At 44.4% G+C, this 21,354-nt stretch overlaps 1 protein-coding gene across 1 annotated transcript in view; it reads right to left on the bottom strand.

Moving 5' to 3' along the window:
* LOC148505874 (extracellular calcium-sensing receptor-like) overlaps positions 1-21,354 on the bottom strand; it is a 49,414-nt gene that overhangs the window by 11,980 nt on the left and 16,080 nt on the right. Inside the window, exons 2-3 of the mRNA XM_088447595.1 lie at positions 21,309-21,354; positions 20,409-20,636 (exon numbers count right to left, since the gene is read on the bottom strand). The exon at positions 21,309-21,354 is cut by the window's right edge and continues 785 nt beyond it. Of these exons, the coding sequence (XP_088303721.1) occupies positions 20,409-20,636; positions 21,309-21,354 (274 nt within the window). The remainder of the gene's footprint in view (positions 1-20,408; positions 20,637-21,308) is intronic.

Below are 21,354 nucleotides of genomic sequence, written 5' to 3'. Positions count from 1 at the left end.
CAGGAGCAGGAGCTGGAGCGGGTATTCAGGTAAGTGGTTTTTTTTTTACTTTTTTTTACATGTGTGTCTTTGTCTGCAGTGATGGTGGGACCACTACTGGGAGCACTTCATCGGGGGAGACTACTACTTGGGGTACTACTGTGGGAGACCACTACTGGAGGCACAGCATCAGGGGGGACTACTACTTGTGGCACTACTGGGGGAGGACCACAGCTGGGGGCACTGCATCGGGGGACCACTACAGGGAGCACTACTGGGGGAGCTTCTACTGGGGGCACTGCATCGGAGGACCACTACTGGGGGCACTGCATAAGGGGGACTACTACTGAGGGCACTATATAAAGGGTACTACTGGGGGCACTGCATAGAAGGAACCACTACTTTGTGCACTGCATAGGGAGGACCACTACTGGGGGCACCGAATAGGGAAGACAACTACAGGGGGCACTGTATAAGGGGCACTGCATAGTGGGGATCACTACTGGGTGCCTGCATAAGGGGGACCACTACTGGGGGCACTGTATAAGGGGCACTACTGGGGGCCTGCATAAGGGGGACCACTACTGGGGGCACTGTATAAGGGGCATTACTGGGGGCTGCATAAGGGGGAGCACTACTGGGGGCACTGTATATGGGGCACTACTGGGGGCCTGCATAAGGGGGAGCACTACTGGGGGCACTGTATATGGGGCACTACTGAGTGCACTGCAGAGGGGGACAGCTATGAGACATAGTTAAAATGTAGGAGGGGCAGTTATGGGTCATAATTGTGTGAGGAGGGGGCAGAGTCTAAATACTGCAGTATAACTTAGTGGCCCTCATCTTTAATGTGGCCCACACTGCCTTAAAGGTTGAAGAACCCTGGTGTAGTAGATATGTGCCGTAAGACTAAAATGACTTATTTACCTACAATCGTTAATTTTTATCGTGTAGTGGATATGTGCCATAAGACTAAAATCATTTATTTATCTACAAGCTTAAAGAGTTATATAGGGTTTGTTTTACTGCTATTATTCATTCTGGTAATTAACACCCTCAGCCAAAGTCTCTCTCCAACTTGTGATGTAACTGTACTTCTGTATTGTAGTACAGTATTTGTAGTAATTAATTACTTTTAAACTGATTACACTGATAACCCCTTAACTGGCTAATATTTTTTCCAAAAAATGTCCCCAAATTGTCATTTTTGTTTATTATATGTAAAGAGTGGGCCCAATTCAGTAAAATGTTACTAACAAATATACAATTTTAACTTTGTATAGGGAAAAGGGGATGAGGATATCCTAAGCACTGGTGGGACTACTTACAGAATCACTTATATAGTAGATGTATTCCAAAATAAGTATACTATGAGGGTCAAAATCCCAAGAAGTCTCTCTATGGAGGTGCACCCTCGCGAGTTGTATTGTAAGAGAAGAAAAAGAAAGAGAAAGATACTCTCTTTATGTGGGGCACTCAAACTACTATAATATATAAAACTTAGGGCCTGATTCAGAGCCGGACGCTCTGACCAGAGTGCTCGCTCTGAATCAGGGCCCTCCTACCTAAAAATGGAGCGGCCTCTTGGACGCTCGCATAGCTGTGGGTTACCACCCACAGCTTATGCGAGCGTCCATGATGATGGTCGTGATGGTCAAGACCATCGCGACCATCGGGCTTGCGACGAGACCCTGCGGTAGGGTCTCGCTGCCGCAAGCCCAGGAGTACTTTTGGCTCTATCAGAGCAAAAAGCACTCCCACTGACATCACTAGTGATGTCACTAGTAATGTCAGTGGGGCCGGCTCCAGACGGAAGGCGTTCCCATGGGAACGCCTCCGTCTGGGCAGCAACGCCCCCGGCACGCCCACCAAAAGGGGCGTGCTGTCAATCACCATCGACAGCACGCCCCCTTTGGTGTGAGACCCATAGCGACAGCTTGGCTTTCGCTATGTGGGTCTCACGCAAGCGCACGACGGAGCTCCCTCCGTCATGCGCATTAGGGCACCATCGACCCGCTTGCGAGCGTCCTGCGCTCGCGAGTGGGTCTGAATTAGGCCCTTAGCTTTTAATATGTATGCTATTAAAATAATGAAATAGATAAGAAATAGGGAAAAAAAGGTTTTATATATAGCCAATCTCTAAATCCCAATATGGGTCAGACACAAAAATGATGACACTGTGGTCAAAAGGTGAAAATATGTATATTGAAGGGGATTTATATAAGGAGATATAAAGGATATCTGCCCTTCAATGTAATAGTCGGTGACTACCTAGCTAACTCCCTGTAAATAGGGGTAGTTCCATAATTGCTGTCTATACTGATAAATTTCATACATGGAGCATCATCATATGGGAACAAGTGTATAATACCACAATAAATGGACCACATGAATTGTAGTTATTCTCCTGGGCATAGTGTATGTATGTACATATAAAAAACTACTATTAAAAGCTACGTTTTATATATTATAGTAGTTTGAGTGCCCCACACATAGAGCGTATCTTTCTCTTTCTTTTTCTTCAAATATACAATTTTATCAGTAAAATAAATCAATAATTTTAGGGACATTTTGGAAAAAATAGATTTATACAGTTAAAAAAATGGTTATATACAGTATATATATATTAGGGATGAGCGGATTCGGATTTCTGAAATCCGAACCCCCCCGATCCGAGTCGTATCCGAGTCAGGCTCGACTTTTCCCGCCTGACTCGGATCTGAAATCGAGGCAAAACGTCATCATCCCGCCTTCCGGATCTCGCGGGTTTTGGATTCTATAAAAGGTCCCACGTCGGCGCCATTTCTCACTCCAGCTGCGGACAGTGAAGAGGGAGGGTGGGAGTTAGGGCTGGCTGGGCTGTATTGTGCTGCTGTTGTCCATAGGGGCTGTGTCCACTCAGTCCATAGGGGCTGACTGGGCTGTGTTGTGCTGCTGTTGTCCATAGGGGCTGGCTGGGCTGTGTTGTGCTGCTGTTGTCCATATGGGCTGGCTGGGCTGTGTTGTGCTGCTGTTGTCCATAGGGGCTGGCTGGGCTGTGTTGTGCTGCTGTTGTCCATAGGGGCTGGCTGGGCTGTGTTGTGCTGCTGTCATAGGGGCTGGCTGGGCTGTGTTGTGCAGTCAGTTGTCCATAGGGGCTGTGTCCACTCCAAAGTCTATAGGGGCTGACTGGACTGTGTTGTGCAGTGTCCCGTAAAGGCTGTAGTCCTAGAGGGGTACTGTAGTGTTCTCCAGGGGGTGATCTGTGTATCAGGGGTGCTCCCCCAAAGTGCACTCAAAAAAAAAAAAAATTTCTGTGTTTGTGAATTGTGTGCGCAGTAGCCACACATGCATCAACAAAGTAACGCCAAGCTTGCACCTGTGTCATAAATCAAGGGGCCGGCTGGCTTGACCATTAAAGGGTGCTGTAACCCCCAAAGTGCACTCCAAACAAAACAAAAAATAATTTTCTGTGTTTGTGAATTGTGTGCACTGTGGCTAACAAAGGAGCAGTGCCAAGCGTGCGCCTGTGTCCCATAAGTAAAGGGCCAGCTGGCTCATCTCTTAAAGGGTGGTGTAACCCCCAAAGTGCTCCAAAAATAAAAAACAATTTTTTTTCTGTTTTTACGACTTGTGTGCGATGTAGCCGCACGTGCATCAACACAGTAGCAGCGCCAAGCGTGCGCTTCTGTCATAAGTCAAGGGCCGGTTTGGACATCTGGTCGGGACTGAAGGACATGCCAACAATTTCTGACATGTCTATTGTCACTGCATATGATACTGTCCTCAAAGCAGCAGCGCCAAGCGTCCGTCTGTCTGTTAAAGAGTGGTGTAACACCCAAAGTGCGCTCCAACAAAAATAAAATAATCTTCTTTTTTTCTGTGTTTGTGTGCAAAATGTATGCGCAGTAGTCGCACTTGCATCCTCAAAGCAGCAGCGCCAAGCGTGCATCTGTCTGTTAAAGGGTTGTGTAACCCCCAAACTGCGCTCCAACAACAATAAAATAATCTTTTTTTCTGTGTTTGTGTGTGAAATGTATGCGCAGAAGTCGCACCTGCATCCTCAAAGCAGCAGCGCCAAGCGTGCATCTGTCTGTTAAGGGGTGGTGTAACCCCTAAAGTGCACTCCAAAAAAAATAAAAGAATCTTTTTATCTGTGTTTGTGTGCGAAATGTATGCACAGTAGCAGAACCTGCATCCTCAAAGCAGCAGCGCCAAGCATGCATCTGTCTGTTAAAGGATGGTGTAACCCCCAAAGTGCACTCCACAGAAAATAAAAAATTCTTCTTTTTTTTCTGTCTTTGTGAATTGTGTGCAGTGTAGCTGCACGTGCATCAACCAAGGAGCAGCGCCAAGCATGCACCTGTGTCCCATAAGTCTGTTAAAGGGTGGTGTAACCCCCATAGTGCGCTCCACAAAAAATTAAATATTCTTCTTTTTTTTCTGTCTTTGTGAATTGTGTGCAGTGTAGCCGCACGTGCATCAACAAAGGAGCAGCGCCAAGCTTGAGCCTGTGTCATAATTCAAGGGCCGGTTTGGACATCTGGTCCGGACTAAAGGATGTGCCAACATTTTCTGACATGTCTACTGTCACTGCATATGATACTGTCACCACTGACAGAATGGTGGAGGATTGTATTGGTGACAGCATCCAAGTAGGGATGTCAGACAGTCCGTACCTGTACTGGCAGGAAAAAGAGGTAATTTGGAGGCCCCTGTACAAACTGACTCTATTTTACCTGAGTTGCCCACTATCCAGTGTGTACTCCGAAAGACTGTTTAGTGCAGCCAGGAACCTTGTCAGCGAAAGGCGTAGGAGGTTGCTTCCACAAAATGTGGAGAAGATGATGTTCATAAAAATTAATTTTCAACTCTTCCAGGGAGTCCAGCCTCCAGAACATACAGAGGGACCTGTGGTGGTGGATTCCAGCGGGGACGAATTAATACTGTGTGAGGATGAGGATGTACACAACACTGAAGAGGGTGAAGAATCGGTGGATGAGGAGGATGAGGAGGATGAGGATGACATCTTGCCTCCGTAGAGCCAGTTTGTGCATGGACAGATTAATTGCCAGCTTGTTTTTTGGGGGCCCAAACGAACCAATCATTTCAGCCACAGTCGTGTGGCAGACCCTGGTACTGAAATAATTGGTTTGTTAAAGTGTGCATGTCCTGTTTATACAACATAAGGGTGGGTGGGAGAGCCCAAGGACAATTCCATCTTGCACCTCTTTTTTTTCTTTGCATTATGTACTGTTTGGGGCCTAGTTTTTCAAACTGCCATCCTGTCTGCCACTGCAGTGTCACTCCTAGATGGGCCACGTGTTTGTGCAAGCCAATCGTGTTGCTTAGCATAGTCATCCAGCTACCTCGGTGCACCCTTTTGGACATAAAACACTATTGTGAGGTGTGAGGTGTTCAAAATAGACTGGAAATGAGTAGAAATTAAGGTTATTGAGGTTAATAATAGCATAGGAGCTGAAAAACCTACAAATTCTGTGATTTTAGCTGTTTTTATTCATTTTTTTTTAAAAATACAGATCCAAAACACAAAACCCAGAACCCAAAACACGGAAGGGTGGTTTTGGCAAAACCAATCCAGATCCAAAACACGAAGAAAGATCCAGATCCAAAACAAAACACAAAACACGAAAAGTGGCCAGTGCACACCTGTAATATATATATATATATATTAGGGGTGTGCATCGGCCACTTTTCGTGTTTTGTGTTTTGGTTTTGGATCTGGATCTTTCTTCGTGTTTTGGATCTGGATTGGTTTTGCCAAAACCACCCTTCCGTGTTTTGGGTTCTGGGTTTTGTGTTTTGGATCTGTATTTTTTTGAAAAAAAGCATAAAAACAGCTAAAATCACAGAATTTGTAGGTTTTTCTGCTCCTATGCTATTATTAACCTCAATAACCTTAATTTCCACTCATTTCCAGTCTATTCTGAACACCTCACACCTCACAATAGTGTTTTTATGTCCAAAAGGTTGCACCGAGGTAGCTGGATGACTATGCTAAGCGACACGAGTGGGCGGCACAAACACGTGACCCATCTAGGAGTGACACTGCAGTGGCAGGCAGGATGGCAGTTAGAAAAACTAGGCCCCAAACTGTACATAATGCAAAGAAAAAAAGAGGTGCAAGATGGAATTGTCCTTGGGCCCTCCCACCCACCCTTATGTTGTATAAACAGGACATGCACACTTTAACAAATCAATCATTTCAGCGCCAGGGTCTGCCACACAACTGTGGCTGAAATGATTGGTTCGTTTGGGCCCCCACAAAACAAGCTGGCAATTAATGTGTCCCTGCACAAACTGGCTCTACGGAGGCAAGATGTCATCCTCATCCTCCTCATCCACCGATTCCTCACCCTCTTCAGTGTGTACATCCTCATCCTCACAAAGTATTAACTCGTCCCCACTTGAATCCACCACCACAGGTCCCTCTGTACCTTCTGGAGGCTGGTCTCCCTGGAAGAGCTGATAATTCATTTTGATGAACATCATCTTCTCCACATTCTGTGGAAGCAACCTCCTACGCCTTTCGCTGACAAGGTTCCCGGCTGCACTAAACACTCTTTCGGAGTACACACTGGAGGGGGGGCAACTCAGGTAAAATAGAGCCAGTTTGTACAGGGGCCTCCAAATTGCCTCTTTTTCCTGCCAGTACAGGTATGGACTGTCTGACATGCCTACTTGGATGCTGTCACCGATGTAATCCTCCACCATTCTGTCAATGGTGACAGTATCATATGCAGTGACAGTAGACATGTCAGAAATTGTTGCCAGGTCCTTCAGTCCGGACCAGATGTCCAAACTTGGTCCTGCCTGCCCTGCATCACCGCCAGCGGGTTGCTTAGGATACCTAAGTTTTTTCCTGGCAGCCCCAGTTGCGGGAGAAAATGAAGAAGGAGCCGTTGACGTGTCACGTTCCGCTTCAGCTGACAGTGTGTTCACCAGCAGGTCTTTGCACCTCTGCAGGCTTGTGTCGGCCGGAAAGAGAGACACCACATAGGCTTTAAACCTAGGATCGAGCACGGTGGCCAAAATGTAGTGGTCTGATTTCAACAGATTGACCACCCTGGAATCCTGGCAAAGCGAATGAAGGGCTTCATCCACAAGTCCCACATGCCGAGCGGAATCGCTCCGTCTTAGCTCCTCCTTCACTTTCTCCAGCTGCTTCTGCAAAAGCCTGATGAGGGGAATGACCTGACTCAAGCTGGCAGTGTCTGAACTGACTTCACGTGTGGCAAGTTCGAAGGGCTGAAGAACCTTGCACAACACGGAAATCATTCTCCACTGCGCTTGAGTCAGGTGCATACCCCCTCCTTTGCCTATGTCATAGGTGGATGTATAGGCTTGTATGGCCTTTTGCTGCTCCTCCATCCTCTGAAGCATATAGAGGGTTGAGTTCCACCGCGTCACAACCTCTTGCTTCAGGTGATGGCGGGGCAGGTTCAAGAGTGTTTGCTGGCGCTCCAGTCTTCGGCACGCAGTCGCTGAATGGCGAAAGTGGCCAGAAATTTTTCGGGCCACCCAAAGCGTCTCCTGCACGCCCCTGTCGCTTTTCAGAAAATTCTGCACCACCAAGTTTATTGTGTGAGCAAAACATGGGACGTGCTGGAATTTGCCCAGATGTAATGCCCGCACAATATTGGTGGCGTTGTCAGATATCACAAATCCCCAGGAGAGTCTAAGTGGGGTAAGCCACTGGGCGATGATTTCCCTCAGTTTCTCTAAGAGGTTGTCGGCGGTGTGCCTCTTACTGAAACCGGTGATACACAGCGTAGCCTGCCTTGTAACGAGCTGGCGTTTCTGAGATGCTGCTACTGGTGACGCTGCTGCTGTTGCTGCGTAAGGTGATACATCTACCCAGTGGGCTGTCACAGTCATATAGTCCTTAGTCTGCCCTGTTCCACTTGTCCACATGTCCGTGGTTAAGTGGACATTGTGTACAACGGCATTTTTCAGGACACTGAGGACACTTTTTCTGACGTTTCTGTACAGTCTCGGTATCGCCTGCCTAGTGAAGTGGAATCTAGACGGGATTTGGAACCGGGGACACACTACCTCCATCAATTGTCTAAATCCCACTGCACTAATGGCGGATACCGGACGCACGTCTAACACCAACATAGCAGTCAAGGCCTCAGTTATACGTTTTGCTTCAGGATGACTGCTGTCGTACTTCATCCTCCTCGCTAAGGACTGTTGGAGGGTCAATTGTTTAGTAAAAGTAGTGGTGTTCCTACTTCCTCTCTGGGATGATGAATGACTCCCAGCAGCAGCAGCAACAGCAGCAGCGGCAGCAGTAGGCGTAGCAATGCAGGATCCTCCGGAGGAATCCCGGATAGGAGAGTCAGTCATGCCAGTGATATGGCCTGCAGGACTACTTCCGATCCTGACTAAGGAGGAAATTGACGAGGAGGGAGTTGACGGTGTGGTTTGCAGGCGCTTGGATACAACAGGACAACGGGATTTAGGTGTCCCTGGACTGCTTACGGTCTGAGCCAAAGTTTCTGAACTTGACAGTAACTTTTTATGAACGCGCTGCAGGTGCCGTATAAGGGAGGATGTTCCTAGGTGGTTGACGTCCCTACCCCTACTTATTTCACCTTTACATATGGTACATATGGCAAGACAGTTGTTGTCCGGATTTGGATAGAAATATTGCCAGACCAAAGAGGTGGAATGTTTGGTCTTCTGCCCAGGCATGACCGTGATGGGCTTTTTCATCCCACGGACAACAACTGTCTCCCCCGGAGCCTGATTTAAACAAACCACATCACCATCAGAATCCTCCTCGCCAACTTCCTCCTCAGCGCCAGCTACACCAGTATCCTCATCCTGTTGTACTTCAACAGTGACATCTTCAATTTGCATATCAGCAAGTGGACTGTGGGTGCTCCTTTCAGCACTTGCAGGGGGCGTGCAAATGGTGGAAAGAGCCACCTCTTCCCGTCCAGTGCTGGGAAGGTCAGGCATCGCAACCACCACCACACTTGGACTCTCTTTGGGGATTTGTGATATCTTCTTAGAAAGCACAGTTCTTCGCTGTGCTTTTGCCAGCTTAACTCTTTTGATTTTTTTAGTGGGAGGAGTGCTTCCATCGTCATGTGAAGCTGAACCACTAGTCATGAACATACTAGGGATCGACCTTAGCCGTTCCTTGCCACTCCGTGTCGTAAATGGCATATTGGCAAGTTTACGTTTCTCTTCAGCTGATTTAAATGTCTTTTTCAAGGTCATTTTCCTGAACTTTGCCATTTGGGATTGTATGTGCCCTCTACTATGACATTGGGCATCGGCCTTGGCAGACGACGTTGATGGCATGTTATCGTCTATGTCATGACTAGTGGCAGCAGCTTCAGCACTAGGAGGAAGTGGTTCTTGATCTTTCTCTATTTTATTTTTATCGGAGAAAGTTTGGTCCTCCATTTATGTTATATCGATTTGATATATACGTGCGGCTAAACACAGAAAATAAATTTTTTTTTGGTTCGGACTGGAGTGTACTTTGTGGGTTACAGCACCCTTTAACGGTCAAGCCAGCCGGCCCTTTACTTATGACACAGGCGCACGCTTGGCACTACTTTGTTGATGCACGTGCGGCTACTGCGCACACAATTCACAAACACAGAAAATAATTTTTTTTTGGTTTGGACTGGAGTGTACTTTCAGGGGTTACAGCACCCTTTAACGGTCAAGCCAGCCGGCCCTTTACTTATGACACAGGCGCACGCTTGGCACTACTTTGTTGATGCACGTTGCGGCTACTGCGCACACAATTCACAAACACAGAAAATAATTTTTTTTTGGTTTGGACTGGAGTGTACTTTTGGGGGTTACAGCACCCTTTAACGGTCAAGCCAGCCGGCCCTTTACTTATGACACAGGCGCACTCTTGGCACTACTTTGTTGATGCACGTGCGGCTACTGCGCACACAATTCACAAACACAGAAAATAATTTTTTTTTAGGTTTGGACTGGAGTGTACTTTCGGGGGTTACAGCACCCTTAACGGTCAAGCCAGCCGGCCCTTTACTTATGACACAGGCGCACGCTTGGCACTACTTTGTTGATGCACGTGCGGCTACTGCGCACACAATTCACAACCACAGAAAATAATTTTTTTTTGGTTTGGACTGGAGTGTACTTTCGGGGGTTACAGCACCCTTTAACGGTCAAGCCAGCCGGCCCTTTACTTATGACACAGGCGCACGCTTGGCACTACTTTGTTGATGCACGTGCGGCTACTGCGCACACAATTCACAAACACAGAAAATAATTTTTTTTTAGGTTTGGACTGGAGTGTACTTTCGGGGGTTACAGCACCCTTAACGGTCAAGCCAGCCGGCCCTTTACTTATGACACAGGCGCACGCTTGGCACTACTTTGTTGATGCACGTGCGGCTACTGCGCACACAATTCACAAACACAGAAAATAATTTTTTTTTTGGTTTGGACTGGAGTGTACTTTCGGGGGTTACAGCACCCTTAACGGTCAAGCCAGCCGGCCCTTTACTTATGACACAGGCGCACGCTTGGCACTACTTTGTTGATGCACGTGCGGCTACTGCGCACACAATTCACAAACACAGAAAATAATTTTTTTTTTGGTTTGGACTGGAGTGTACTTTCGGGGGTTACAGCACCCTTAACGGTCAAGCCAGCCGGCCCTTTACTTATGACACAGGCGAACGCTTGACACTACTTTGTTGATGCACGTGCGGCTACTGCGCACACAATTCACAAACACAGAAAATAATTTTTTTTTGGTTTGGACTGGAGTGTACTTTCAGGGGTTACAGCACCCTTTAACGGTCAAGCCAGCCGGCCCTTTACTTATGACACAGGCGCACGCTTGGCACTACTTTGTTGATGCACGTGCGGCTACTGCGCACACAATTCACAAACACAGAAAATAATTTTTTTTTGGTTTGGACTGGAGTGTACTTTCGGGGGTTACAGCACCCTTTAACGGTCAAGCCAGCCGGCCCTTTACTTATGACACAGGGGCACTCTTGGCACTACTTTGTTGATGCACGTGCGGCTACTGCGCACACAATTCACAAACACAGAAAATAATTTTTTTTTAGGTTTGGACTGGAGTGTACTTTCGGGGGTTACAGCACCCTTAACGGTCAAGCCAGCCGGCCCTTTACTTATGACACAGGCGCACGCTTGGCACTACTTTGTTGATGCACGTGCGGCTACTGCGCACACAATTCACAAACACAGAAAATAATTTTTTTTTGGTTTGGACTGGAGTGTACTTTCGGGGGTTACAGCACCCTTTAACGGTCAAGCCAGCCGGCCCTTTACTTATGACACAGGCGCACGCTTGGCACTACTTTGTTGATGCACGTGCGGCTACTGCGCACACAATTCACAAACACAGAAAATAATTTTTTTTTAGGTTTGGACTGGAGTGTACTTTCGGGGGTTACAGCACCCTTAACGGTCAAGCCAGCCGGCCCTTTACTTATGACACAGGCGCACGCTTGGCACTACTTTGTTGATGCACGTGCGGCTACTGCGCACACAATTCACAAACACAGAAAATAATTTTTTTTTTGGTTTGTACTGGAGTGTACTTTCGGGGGTTACAGCACCCTTAACGGTCAAGCCAGCCGGCCCTTTACTTATGACACAGGCGCACGCTTGGCACTACTTTGTTGATGCACGTGCGGCTACTGCGCACACAATTCACAAACACAGAAAATATATTATTTTTTTAGCACTTGGGGGGAGCACCCCTGATGGACAGAGCACCCCCTGGACAACACTACAGCACCCCTTTAGGACTGGGACACTGCACAGGACTTTGGAACTGACTGCACAACACAGTCCAGCCAGCCCCTATGGACTTTGAAGTAGTGGACACAGCCCCTATTAACAACAGCAGCACAGCACAACACAGCCAGCCCCTATGGACTTTGAAGTAGTGGACAACAGCAGCACTACACTACACTACACTACACAGCACTAACTCCCACCCTCCCTCTTCACTGTCCACAGCCGAGTGAGAAAATGGCGCCGACGCGGGTACCTTATATAGGATCCAAAACCCGCGAGACTCGGAAGGCGGGATGATGACGTTTTGCCTCGATGTCAGATCCGAGTCAGGCGGGAAAAGTCGAGCCTGACTCGGATCGGACTCGGATCGGGGGGGCTCGGGGGGGTTCGGATTTCAGAAATCCGAACCCGCTCACCCCTAATATATATATATATATATATATATATATATTCAAAAAATTGTTTGCACTCCTCTTCACTGTTCACAACTTGCAAAGTGCTCACTCCCAAAAGGCCAGTATAGTATGCATCCAGCCAGTAAATAATTCCACAATAAGGAGGGCACTCTTATTCACAAATATAGAAAAAAATCTTTTAATTTATTTATATAGAAAAAAGGACCATGCGATTTCACCACAGTATTAATCGATCACAAAGTAAGAAGAAAGAACTTTTCATCACCATCCAGTTAAAAGGTATAGCACTAGGCTCCCGGCTCAATCCAATATGCTTTTAACAGCCATCTGGCTGATCCATGTGCAAAACAGCATTTAAATGGTATAGTCAAGTCACATAGAAATACTTATTTGGTCTGTCGACTTCAGTCCCCTTGCCTCGGGACCGTTAAAGACTAGTAGCATCACAACAGATCAGCATGCTCAGAAGAAATATCATATTACTCACCCCACAGACAGCTTTCTATATACAAGTTCAGGCCAATCATTCATATCCTGCAGCTGTGTGAAATCTTCCATAGCCCTCGTCTAATCCCGCCATCAGCTGTGCTTCTAATGGCAGCTCCATCAACCCTGCATCCCTGCGTTCCACAAGAGCCGTGCACTACCTGTGCTATAGAAACTGAATAAACCAGACATCCGGTTTTGCGTCAAGTGCATCCTTGTTCCGCTAGTGCGCTCCACCCAGGGACTCATAACACATAGACCCTGCATGCCATTCATGCATTCCATCAGCCTAATGCACTTCCTGTTCTAGTGTATCTAGATGATTCAGACCTCTGGTCTAACAGTAAATCCATGCTGTCATATAGAGAACGCAATATTCGGATTCTAAAGCTCTAAATTGCTAACATCGTTGTGGATCACTTCAAAGGATCAACAAGGTGTGATGTATGTAAATCCGTTATTTCAACTAATCACCTCGCTGAAATATATCATAGTTCTGTCTCTGCGGTGAGTAATATTCAAGATGCTCCAAACCAACCCCATTCCATCAAACTCCAAATCTGATAGCTCCCCACTCATTTTAAGATCCACAATGCATCAAATGTCAAGAATCACAAAAAATATGAATACATGAAAAAATAATGACAATGAACAATTGAAAAATCAAAATAACACCCACATAAGACTCATATGCAGCACATATCATGCAAATCTCTCATAGCCAATTTAGCCCATTTTACATCACCTCACAGGAAACATTTGTAATTAATATTTACATTAAGGCCCTTTGGAGCAATCGTGTCCAACCTGAAAATCCAGCGGGCCTCTTTTTTGGCAAAAAATAATTTGTCCCTGTCACCATCACTATCTGGCATATGCACATGACCAATCATCATTGACCTTAACATTGCTACCTGATGTCCATTTTCCAAAAAATGTTGGGCAACCGGCTTGTCACTCCTTCCCTCCTGTAAAGCTTGTCTGATCGAGCTCCTATGGTTCCTCATTCACTCGCAAAAACATCTGGAGGTTTTCCCAATGTAATACAACCCGCAAGGGCACATTAGGACATAAATCACAAAGGAAGATGTACATGTGAGCCAATGTTTAATCGCAATCTTGGCCCCTGTGTGTGGGTGAGTGAATTCTTTACCTGCTAACATCCCAACACATGTGGTGCAGCCTAGGCAGCGAAAGCAGCCCCTTTTCTTATGGCTCAACCAGGATACTCCATTTTCCTTTTTAACATTTTTATTTGGATTCATCAGTAGTTGCTTCAGATCAGGCCCTCTTCTGAAGGCCACCAAAAGGAGGTCTTTCAAGGCCTTTCAAGCAAGGGTCACTCTCTATGATCCGCCAGTTCTCTTTAACTGACTTAGCAAAAAGTGGTGCTTTGATGTTAAACTGGGTGGTGACAACTAATCGATCAACATTGTTCTCATCATTAGCCCTTGCTGTTCTCATACAGATTCTCCTGGCTCTATTTAAGCCTCTGGTTACAACTCTATGAGAGTATCCTCTTTCCAAAAATCTGGCAGCCATTTCCTTGAGGTGAATCTCCATTAAATCCTTCACTATATTATTCCGTATTACCTAGACAAATTGGGAGATTGTCAATTCTTCTTTTAGGGTCTTGGGGTGGTGACTAGTTGCATAAAGGAGCGTGTTTCTATCTGTAACTTTGCAGAATAATGTCGTGCCAAGGCACCCATCTTGTTTAAAAATGGACACATCCAAAAATTCGATAGTTTGTGCCTCAATCCTGCTTGTGAATCTAATGGGAGTCTCTAGACTATTCAAATCCTCAACCATATTACTAAATGATTCAGCGGTGCCGTGCCACAAAATCAGAACATCATCAATAAATCTAAACTAGTGCAGAATGCTGGGACCAATCTTTGGGTAAATGTACTTCTGTTCGTATCTCATCATGTACAAATAAGCATACACTGGAACTAAATTTGAACCCGTTGCGGTCCCAGCATCCTGCACATAGTATGAGTCACAATATTGGAAATTATTATTTGCCAAAACACACCCAATTATGTCACATACAAATTCAACCAGAAGGCTAACATACTCAGTCCTTGACAAGATTTCTCTCACAGCCTCAGTTCCCTCCAAATGAGGAATTACTGTGTACAAGGACACTAAATCCATAGTTGGCCAAAAAGCTAATTGGGAAGATCCCCAATTGAGCTCAATTTGGACAACAAATCAGGGGTGTCCTTAATGTAGCTCTTACTTTTAAAAACTATTGGTTGCAATAATAGGTCAACAAATGGTGCCAGCGGCTGTAACACCGAATTCCATGCTGACACAATAGGATGACCAGGGGGACTGTGGTGGACTTGTTTAATTTGGGAATTTTATAAAATATTAGACATACTGGATGTTTTACTGTCAGTAACTTAACCAGGTTCTCATCTATCTAAACCTGCACCAATCCTTGCTTCAACAACCTTTTTAATGACATTCATAAGATTATGTGGTAACCTCTGTTATGTCACAGTATCGGCCAACTGACATCTAATGTCTACGTCATAATATTCCCAATCCAAGACTATCACAGCACCACCTTTGTCGACTACCCAGATTATAATTTCATCATTATCTTGAGGTTATGAAAAGTATGGTGGACTTTGCAATCTGTTTTATAATCACTTTCCACCATACGTAGGAAAGTTTTAATACTTTTGCTATTGGATATTGGGTCAAAATAACTCGGGTGTTTAGGCAACTTCATCAGTTCTGTATCTTTGACATCACTATCTACTTGTGGAACGCAGGATTGGAACACAGGGATGCAGGGTTGATGGAGCTGCCATTAGAAGCGCAGCCAATGAGGGAATTAGATGAGTGGGCTGTGAAAGATTTCGCACAGCTGCAGGATATGAGCAACTGGCCTGAATCTGTATATAGGAAGCTGTCTGTGGGGTGAGTACTGTGGTATTTCTTCTGAGCATGCTGATGTGTTGTGATGCTACTAGTCTTTAATGGTCCCGAGGCAAGGGGACTGAAGTCAACAGACCAAATAAGTATTTCTATGTGACTTGACAATACCATTTAAATGTTGTTTTGTACATGAATTAGTCAGATGGCTGTTAAAAGCATATTGGATTGAGCCATGAGTCTAATGCTAATACCTTTTAACTGGGTGGTGAAGCTGTAGCACACAAAGGGGGGAATTCAGAGGCCTGATTCAGACCTGCTTGGCAGAATGCGTTCGCCGTAGACTGCCAATGTTTGCATTGTGCGCATGCGTACGCATTGCAGTGGGTGTGCATGGACCAGTTTGAGCAATCGGGAAGCATACGCTCTCTGTGCATAGACTGCCCAGCTGAGTGAGTGACAGGAGAAGCTGTTTGTGGGTGGTGGCATGGTCTATGAAAGGGGTGAGTGGAGGTGCGAACACAGGAGTGCCTGAGCATCTCAACGCCATTTCAGAGGCGTGCATAATTAAGATACAGCATCATAGTACACGTCACCTGGCTGAACTTTACACTGAAGTGCTGGCAGTGCTTGCGGTAGGGTATGGTCAACCACAATTGCTGTGTTTGCATCAGATGGTCCCTGAATGTCCCTGATGGTACCAATGGTTGCATACACATGCTGGAGATGACGTGCACAAGTAGGCATCTTAAGACTGGCTGGTGGGCATCTGCATACACAATGCGATTGCACGCCAAGACATAGTGGGCGTACTTATGACTTGCTGTGTGATCACCTGCCTTGCTGTAACTTAATAGAATTTGCATGCGCATCGAGCGAGTGTACGCATCTAGCGAGTAGGTCTGAATTGAGCCCTCAATTCAAAAAGATATTGAATAGCCCCAGGAGCAGGGGCATACTGTACTTATAATGGTTGCACACCCTGCACCCATTGTCTTATACTTACCTCTCCATAGTGTTGCTTTGCAGCACCGAGCTGTACTAACCCGATTCTGTGTGAACATTTTATGGGTAATTTAATTAGTAATGATATCCCATTATCGCATGTTAAAGTGTGGATGTAGCAATTCAAAAATTATTGCTCAATTCAATTACCCTGTGAAACAGCTCATCACCATGGGGTTGTTGCCAGAAGAAGGGGACACCAGGACACCCCGCTGTGAAATCCACTTACCTGTGTTACAGCTGCCGCTACACCTTGTCAGACGGCGCTGCTCCGGGTGGCTCTAAGGGGGTTGTTGCTGGGAGACGGGAATGCCAGGACTCCCCACTGGGAGCTTTTAATTACTTGCTTCTCCATAATTTCTGCTCAGATTGATCTCCTCTTTATCCTCCACTCTGATGCTGGTGATAGCATCCTGTACATGCTTCCGGTTTCCGTGACTCCAGTGTATGTCTGTTCCTGCTCACAAGTCTTCTCATGGTTTATTTTTGTCTCAGCATTTTCAGCTGTACTCCTAGGCTGTGTTCCTGTTGGCTGTTTCATTCCAGCACTATCAATCAAGCTCCTGCTCTGAGTATTTCAGCTGCATCAGATATCATCTCAGTGTTCTCAGTCACACTTCCGCATCTGTATACACCATCCACAATTTACATTCCAGCAGTCTCAGCAGCAAACTGGCACCTGTGTGGACTTTCTTTATCAGCCAGCAAGGCTGCTACTCAGTCCCAAGTCTGCACCATAGCCAAGTATATACCAGCCCACAAGGCTGCAACTTGGTTCTCTAGACTGCACCATAGCCAAGTATTTACCAGCCCACAAGGCTTCTACTCAGTCCCAAGACTGCACCATAGCCAAGTATATACCAGCCCGCAAGGCTGCAATTTGTTTCTCTAGACCACACCATAGCCAATTATTTACCAGCCTGCAAGGCTGCTACTTGGTCCCAAGACCGCACCGTAGCCAAGTTTACTTTATACCAGCCCACAAGGCTGCTACTCAGTCCCTAGACCGCACCAAAGCCAAGTACATACCAGCGTCCCTTGGCCGCATCATATCCAAGTATATACCAGCCTGCAAGGCTGGAACTCAATCCTCAGGGTCGCAACTGGGACATTCAATCTACTTCCTTTTAGGACTACTAATTCAGTGTTTCCCACCACACTCAACAATCCTCAACACTAACTTTTGGTCCGAAGTGACTCCTGTCCGAGGATCATAACATAATATTTAGTGCCCATTACTTCCAAAATATTAAACAGAAGTTAATTTTAGCTTTGTCAACCTGATGTAACACAGCCATTTGTCTTGGAAGTTGATGCTTCTTCCATAAGAGTTGGAGCTGTGCTCTCACAACACACGTCTGATGGTCTTCTCCACCCTTGTGAATTTTTTTCCAGGAAATTCACCTCGGCTGAGTACAACTTCTCTATTGGGAACCAAGAACTTCTCGCTATTAAGTTAGCCATTGAGGAGTGGCACTATCTTTTGGAAGGAGCTGTACATCCTACGGGAATTCCAGGTGGATGGATGTAGTTATCCCATTAAGGAATTAATTATGTGTAACTCTCAAAATGTAAGATATGCTCTTGAGTTTAAATAAGGCTTGATTTATGTTGGCAAGATGAGCAGATGCTTGAAGGTTAAATTAGCCGAGCACATTTATGATATAAGAAAGCGGCTATATACGCATATAGTGTCATCTCATTTCAAAGATAAACATAATTCCAAAGAATGTTACATTAAGTATTTTTGGGGAAAACAGGTAGTCTCCCCATCCAGGAAATCTAAAGACTTAGAAGTAAGGATTTATAAATTAAATACACTGGTTCCAGAGGGCTTCAATTGAGAGTTTGAAATTAAGTGTTTTTTATGAGTATGTAATATAAATTATATGTATATTATTAACCTGTTTGCACTCTATCCTAGGCACTTTATCCCATCAATGTATTACCTTATGATAAGATCTTTGATTTTTATTATAGATTTTATATCTTTAGTTATTTATTATATATAGATCTTGGAGTAGCACTCACTTTTAGAAGTCTGCAACAGCTGGGGTGCTCTTCAGGCTTTGTCCATAAGACCCAGTCCACAATAGTTAGATTTAAAGAAGCGCACTCACCAGACTTGTTTAGAAATCATAGAAAAAATTCCAACACTTTATTTATTCATAGGAATACCCAAGGTAGCCATAGGTCGATGTTTCGGTCCCTGCAAGGACCTTTCTCAAGACCACCACTTCAGCATAAAGTCAGCACCATGTTGTAATGTTTTTTATGTATTTCTAAATTGCCAATATAAATACTTTCTGATGTTTATTATGTCTCCCCTTACTTCAAGTGAGTGATTTGAGATGAAAAAAAACACAACAAAAACAACTACTGATTATAAAAAAAAAGAAATGTTGGAATATCTTCTAAACACTTATGGATGACTATTGGACAAAATCTGGTGGCCATGTTTACTTTGGGCATTCAAGAAATGTATTTCGAGCAACCATATTTATTTCTGGCACCCTTGATGACAAATTCCAGGTCTGTGGCAATAGGTGACATGGCAGCACTGACATTTCTGGTGATAGTATACCGGTGCCCCCTGATGATGCACTTACGGTCCATGGCAATATGGGAAACAGGCACCACCGGATGACGCACTTCCATTCTATGGAAGTGCAGGTTTTGGACAGGATGTGATGTGCAAAAAAGTGGTGTGGATAGACCTTTTAGAGGGTATTTAAGGACTTTTTGGACACTCATCACCCAGCTTCTGCTGAAGGACCAGGAGGTCCAAAACATGTCAAGCTGGTGATGATAAATTTTTCCCTAATGTGGACTTTCTGCTGATTTGGTGCCAGTACTTACCAACTAAGGATCGCTGGTTCCCGGGACCTTGCAAATCCTTCCTCTATATACCATTTGGATTGGTAGGTGCTGTACACATCCTAGCAGATTGTTCCCATTGGGATACCACTGATGTGGTTTTATATGCTTTTATATGCTGATAAATTTGAAAATGAGTTTGATGTATAAATAAATGATTACTCTTTTACATCTACCGTGTTGCACTATTATCCTTTCTTTTTTTTAGATTTAATGAATCTAAGGAGTACATAGAATAGATGGAGAAATGAACATCAGAATACTCTGGTTGGGATTTATTTTTGGAATAAAGAGAAGGATTCAAATTCAAAATTATGGATGGAACTATCCAGTCACCACCTCGAACATTATTTATAGAGTGAGATATACATCTTTCACATTGGACTTTTATGAGTTATGATGGACATTTTTCTAACCCTGTGGAAAATTAGTGCCATTCCCTGTCCATATTCATGTATTTGCATTAGTTATAATGGTCCCTTTTGGCTGCATGCATTTTTATATAAGGCTTCCAGTGACCACTTATATGGAACACAATACGTGAACAAGCCCAGAAAAGTGTCAGTGTGTTTTCATCAATAAGTAGATCTTACTAACTACTTTGGGGCTTTTATAATTGGAGGTAAGAGATTTTTATGGCACGCCTCCCCAGATGTAGCAGTACACATCCAATTTACCGCCATGCTCATAGGTGCTGCTTTCACAATCTCCCTGAAATGCTTTTTAAAAAGTAGGCAAGTATGATACAGCTCCAAAACCAAAACACATGAGGGTGGTTTTGAAAAGCCAAAATATGAAGGTGAATCCAGATTCAAAAACACGCACATCTCTAACAACCATAAACACTTATAATTACCCATTAAATAGTTTATTAAAATGCATTTACTATGTCTCACATAGAAGATTATCAGATAGATATAAGAAGAAAATACTTGCACAGAGGAAATGCAGTTTCATCTGGAACCTCACCTGCTGATCCCCCATAGACCACTGCAACAGACTTGAGTTGATGATCAGAGCTTCATCAGAAATAACTGTACTAGTGTAATTGCCAATATAAATATGCTTCAAAGACCCTTCAGGACTCTGTTGCCAGTTCACAACACCATAGACTGAAGGAGAGTCTCCATCCTTATCAAAGTAAAAGTATTTACCATAACTTAGTGTAAATCTGACTTTCCTGATATAGTACATGAGCTGTGAAGAGTGGGAAAATGAAAATAGTGTTTGTTGGCTGATGCAATGGATGAATTAAGGTTACTAAATCCTTTAAAAATATCTTGCTTCAAAATATTGCTGAAAATTGAATTTAATCAGGATTTTACAATCCTTTTGGAATTTTAAAAATTCTTGCAGCAATCCAAAATATTATTTTACAGTTAATAAGGCATCAAGAAACCTTTATTTCCTGAACATTCTGTGGATTGAAATTGGCTTGATTTTGCTAAATTGAAGATACAACATTTTCTCTATACAGTAATTATACCACTGCCAAACAGAAATAGTATATGCACATGTAGGTGCTGATTCAGAGATGGAAGTAAAGGGGAAAAAAATTACCAAATATTCTGTGACAAAACCATGTTACGCCAGAATCACAGTCCACACATTCTGGAGAGCTTTACTGTATTTTTATTTGCAGTATAAAAATAAAGCGCTCCAGCATTTGTGGGCTACATGCAAAAGGAGGCAGTGTTTAACCTGCATGTAACAAACAATTAAATAAATTTACAACCCTTGTATTGCAACATAGTGGCTTTAATTTTTGCTTTTTTTGGTCCAAACTCTTAATCAACCCCATAATGTTCAAATACCAGAAAATTATAATTTATTCTTCAACCTGATATATGGTACAGCATACTGTATTACCTGCCATGGTTTGAAATTACTAATATCTGCACAGGTCCCATGAGAA

The sequence above is a fragment of the Taudactylus pleione genome, unplaced genomic scaffold (assembly GCF_031769625.1).
Source record: "Taudactylus pleione unplaced genomic scaffold, aTauple2 ptg000435l, whole genome shotgun sequence".
Taxonomy (NCBI): Eukaryota; Metazoa; Chordata; class Amphibia; order Anura; family Myobatrachidae; genus Taudactylus; species Taudactylus pleione.
The sequence above is the reverse complement of the archived record's forward strand: the minus strand, read 5'-3'. Positions and strand labels throughout refer to the sequence as shown.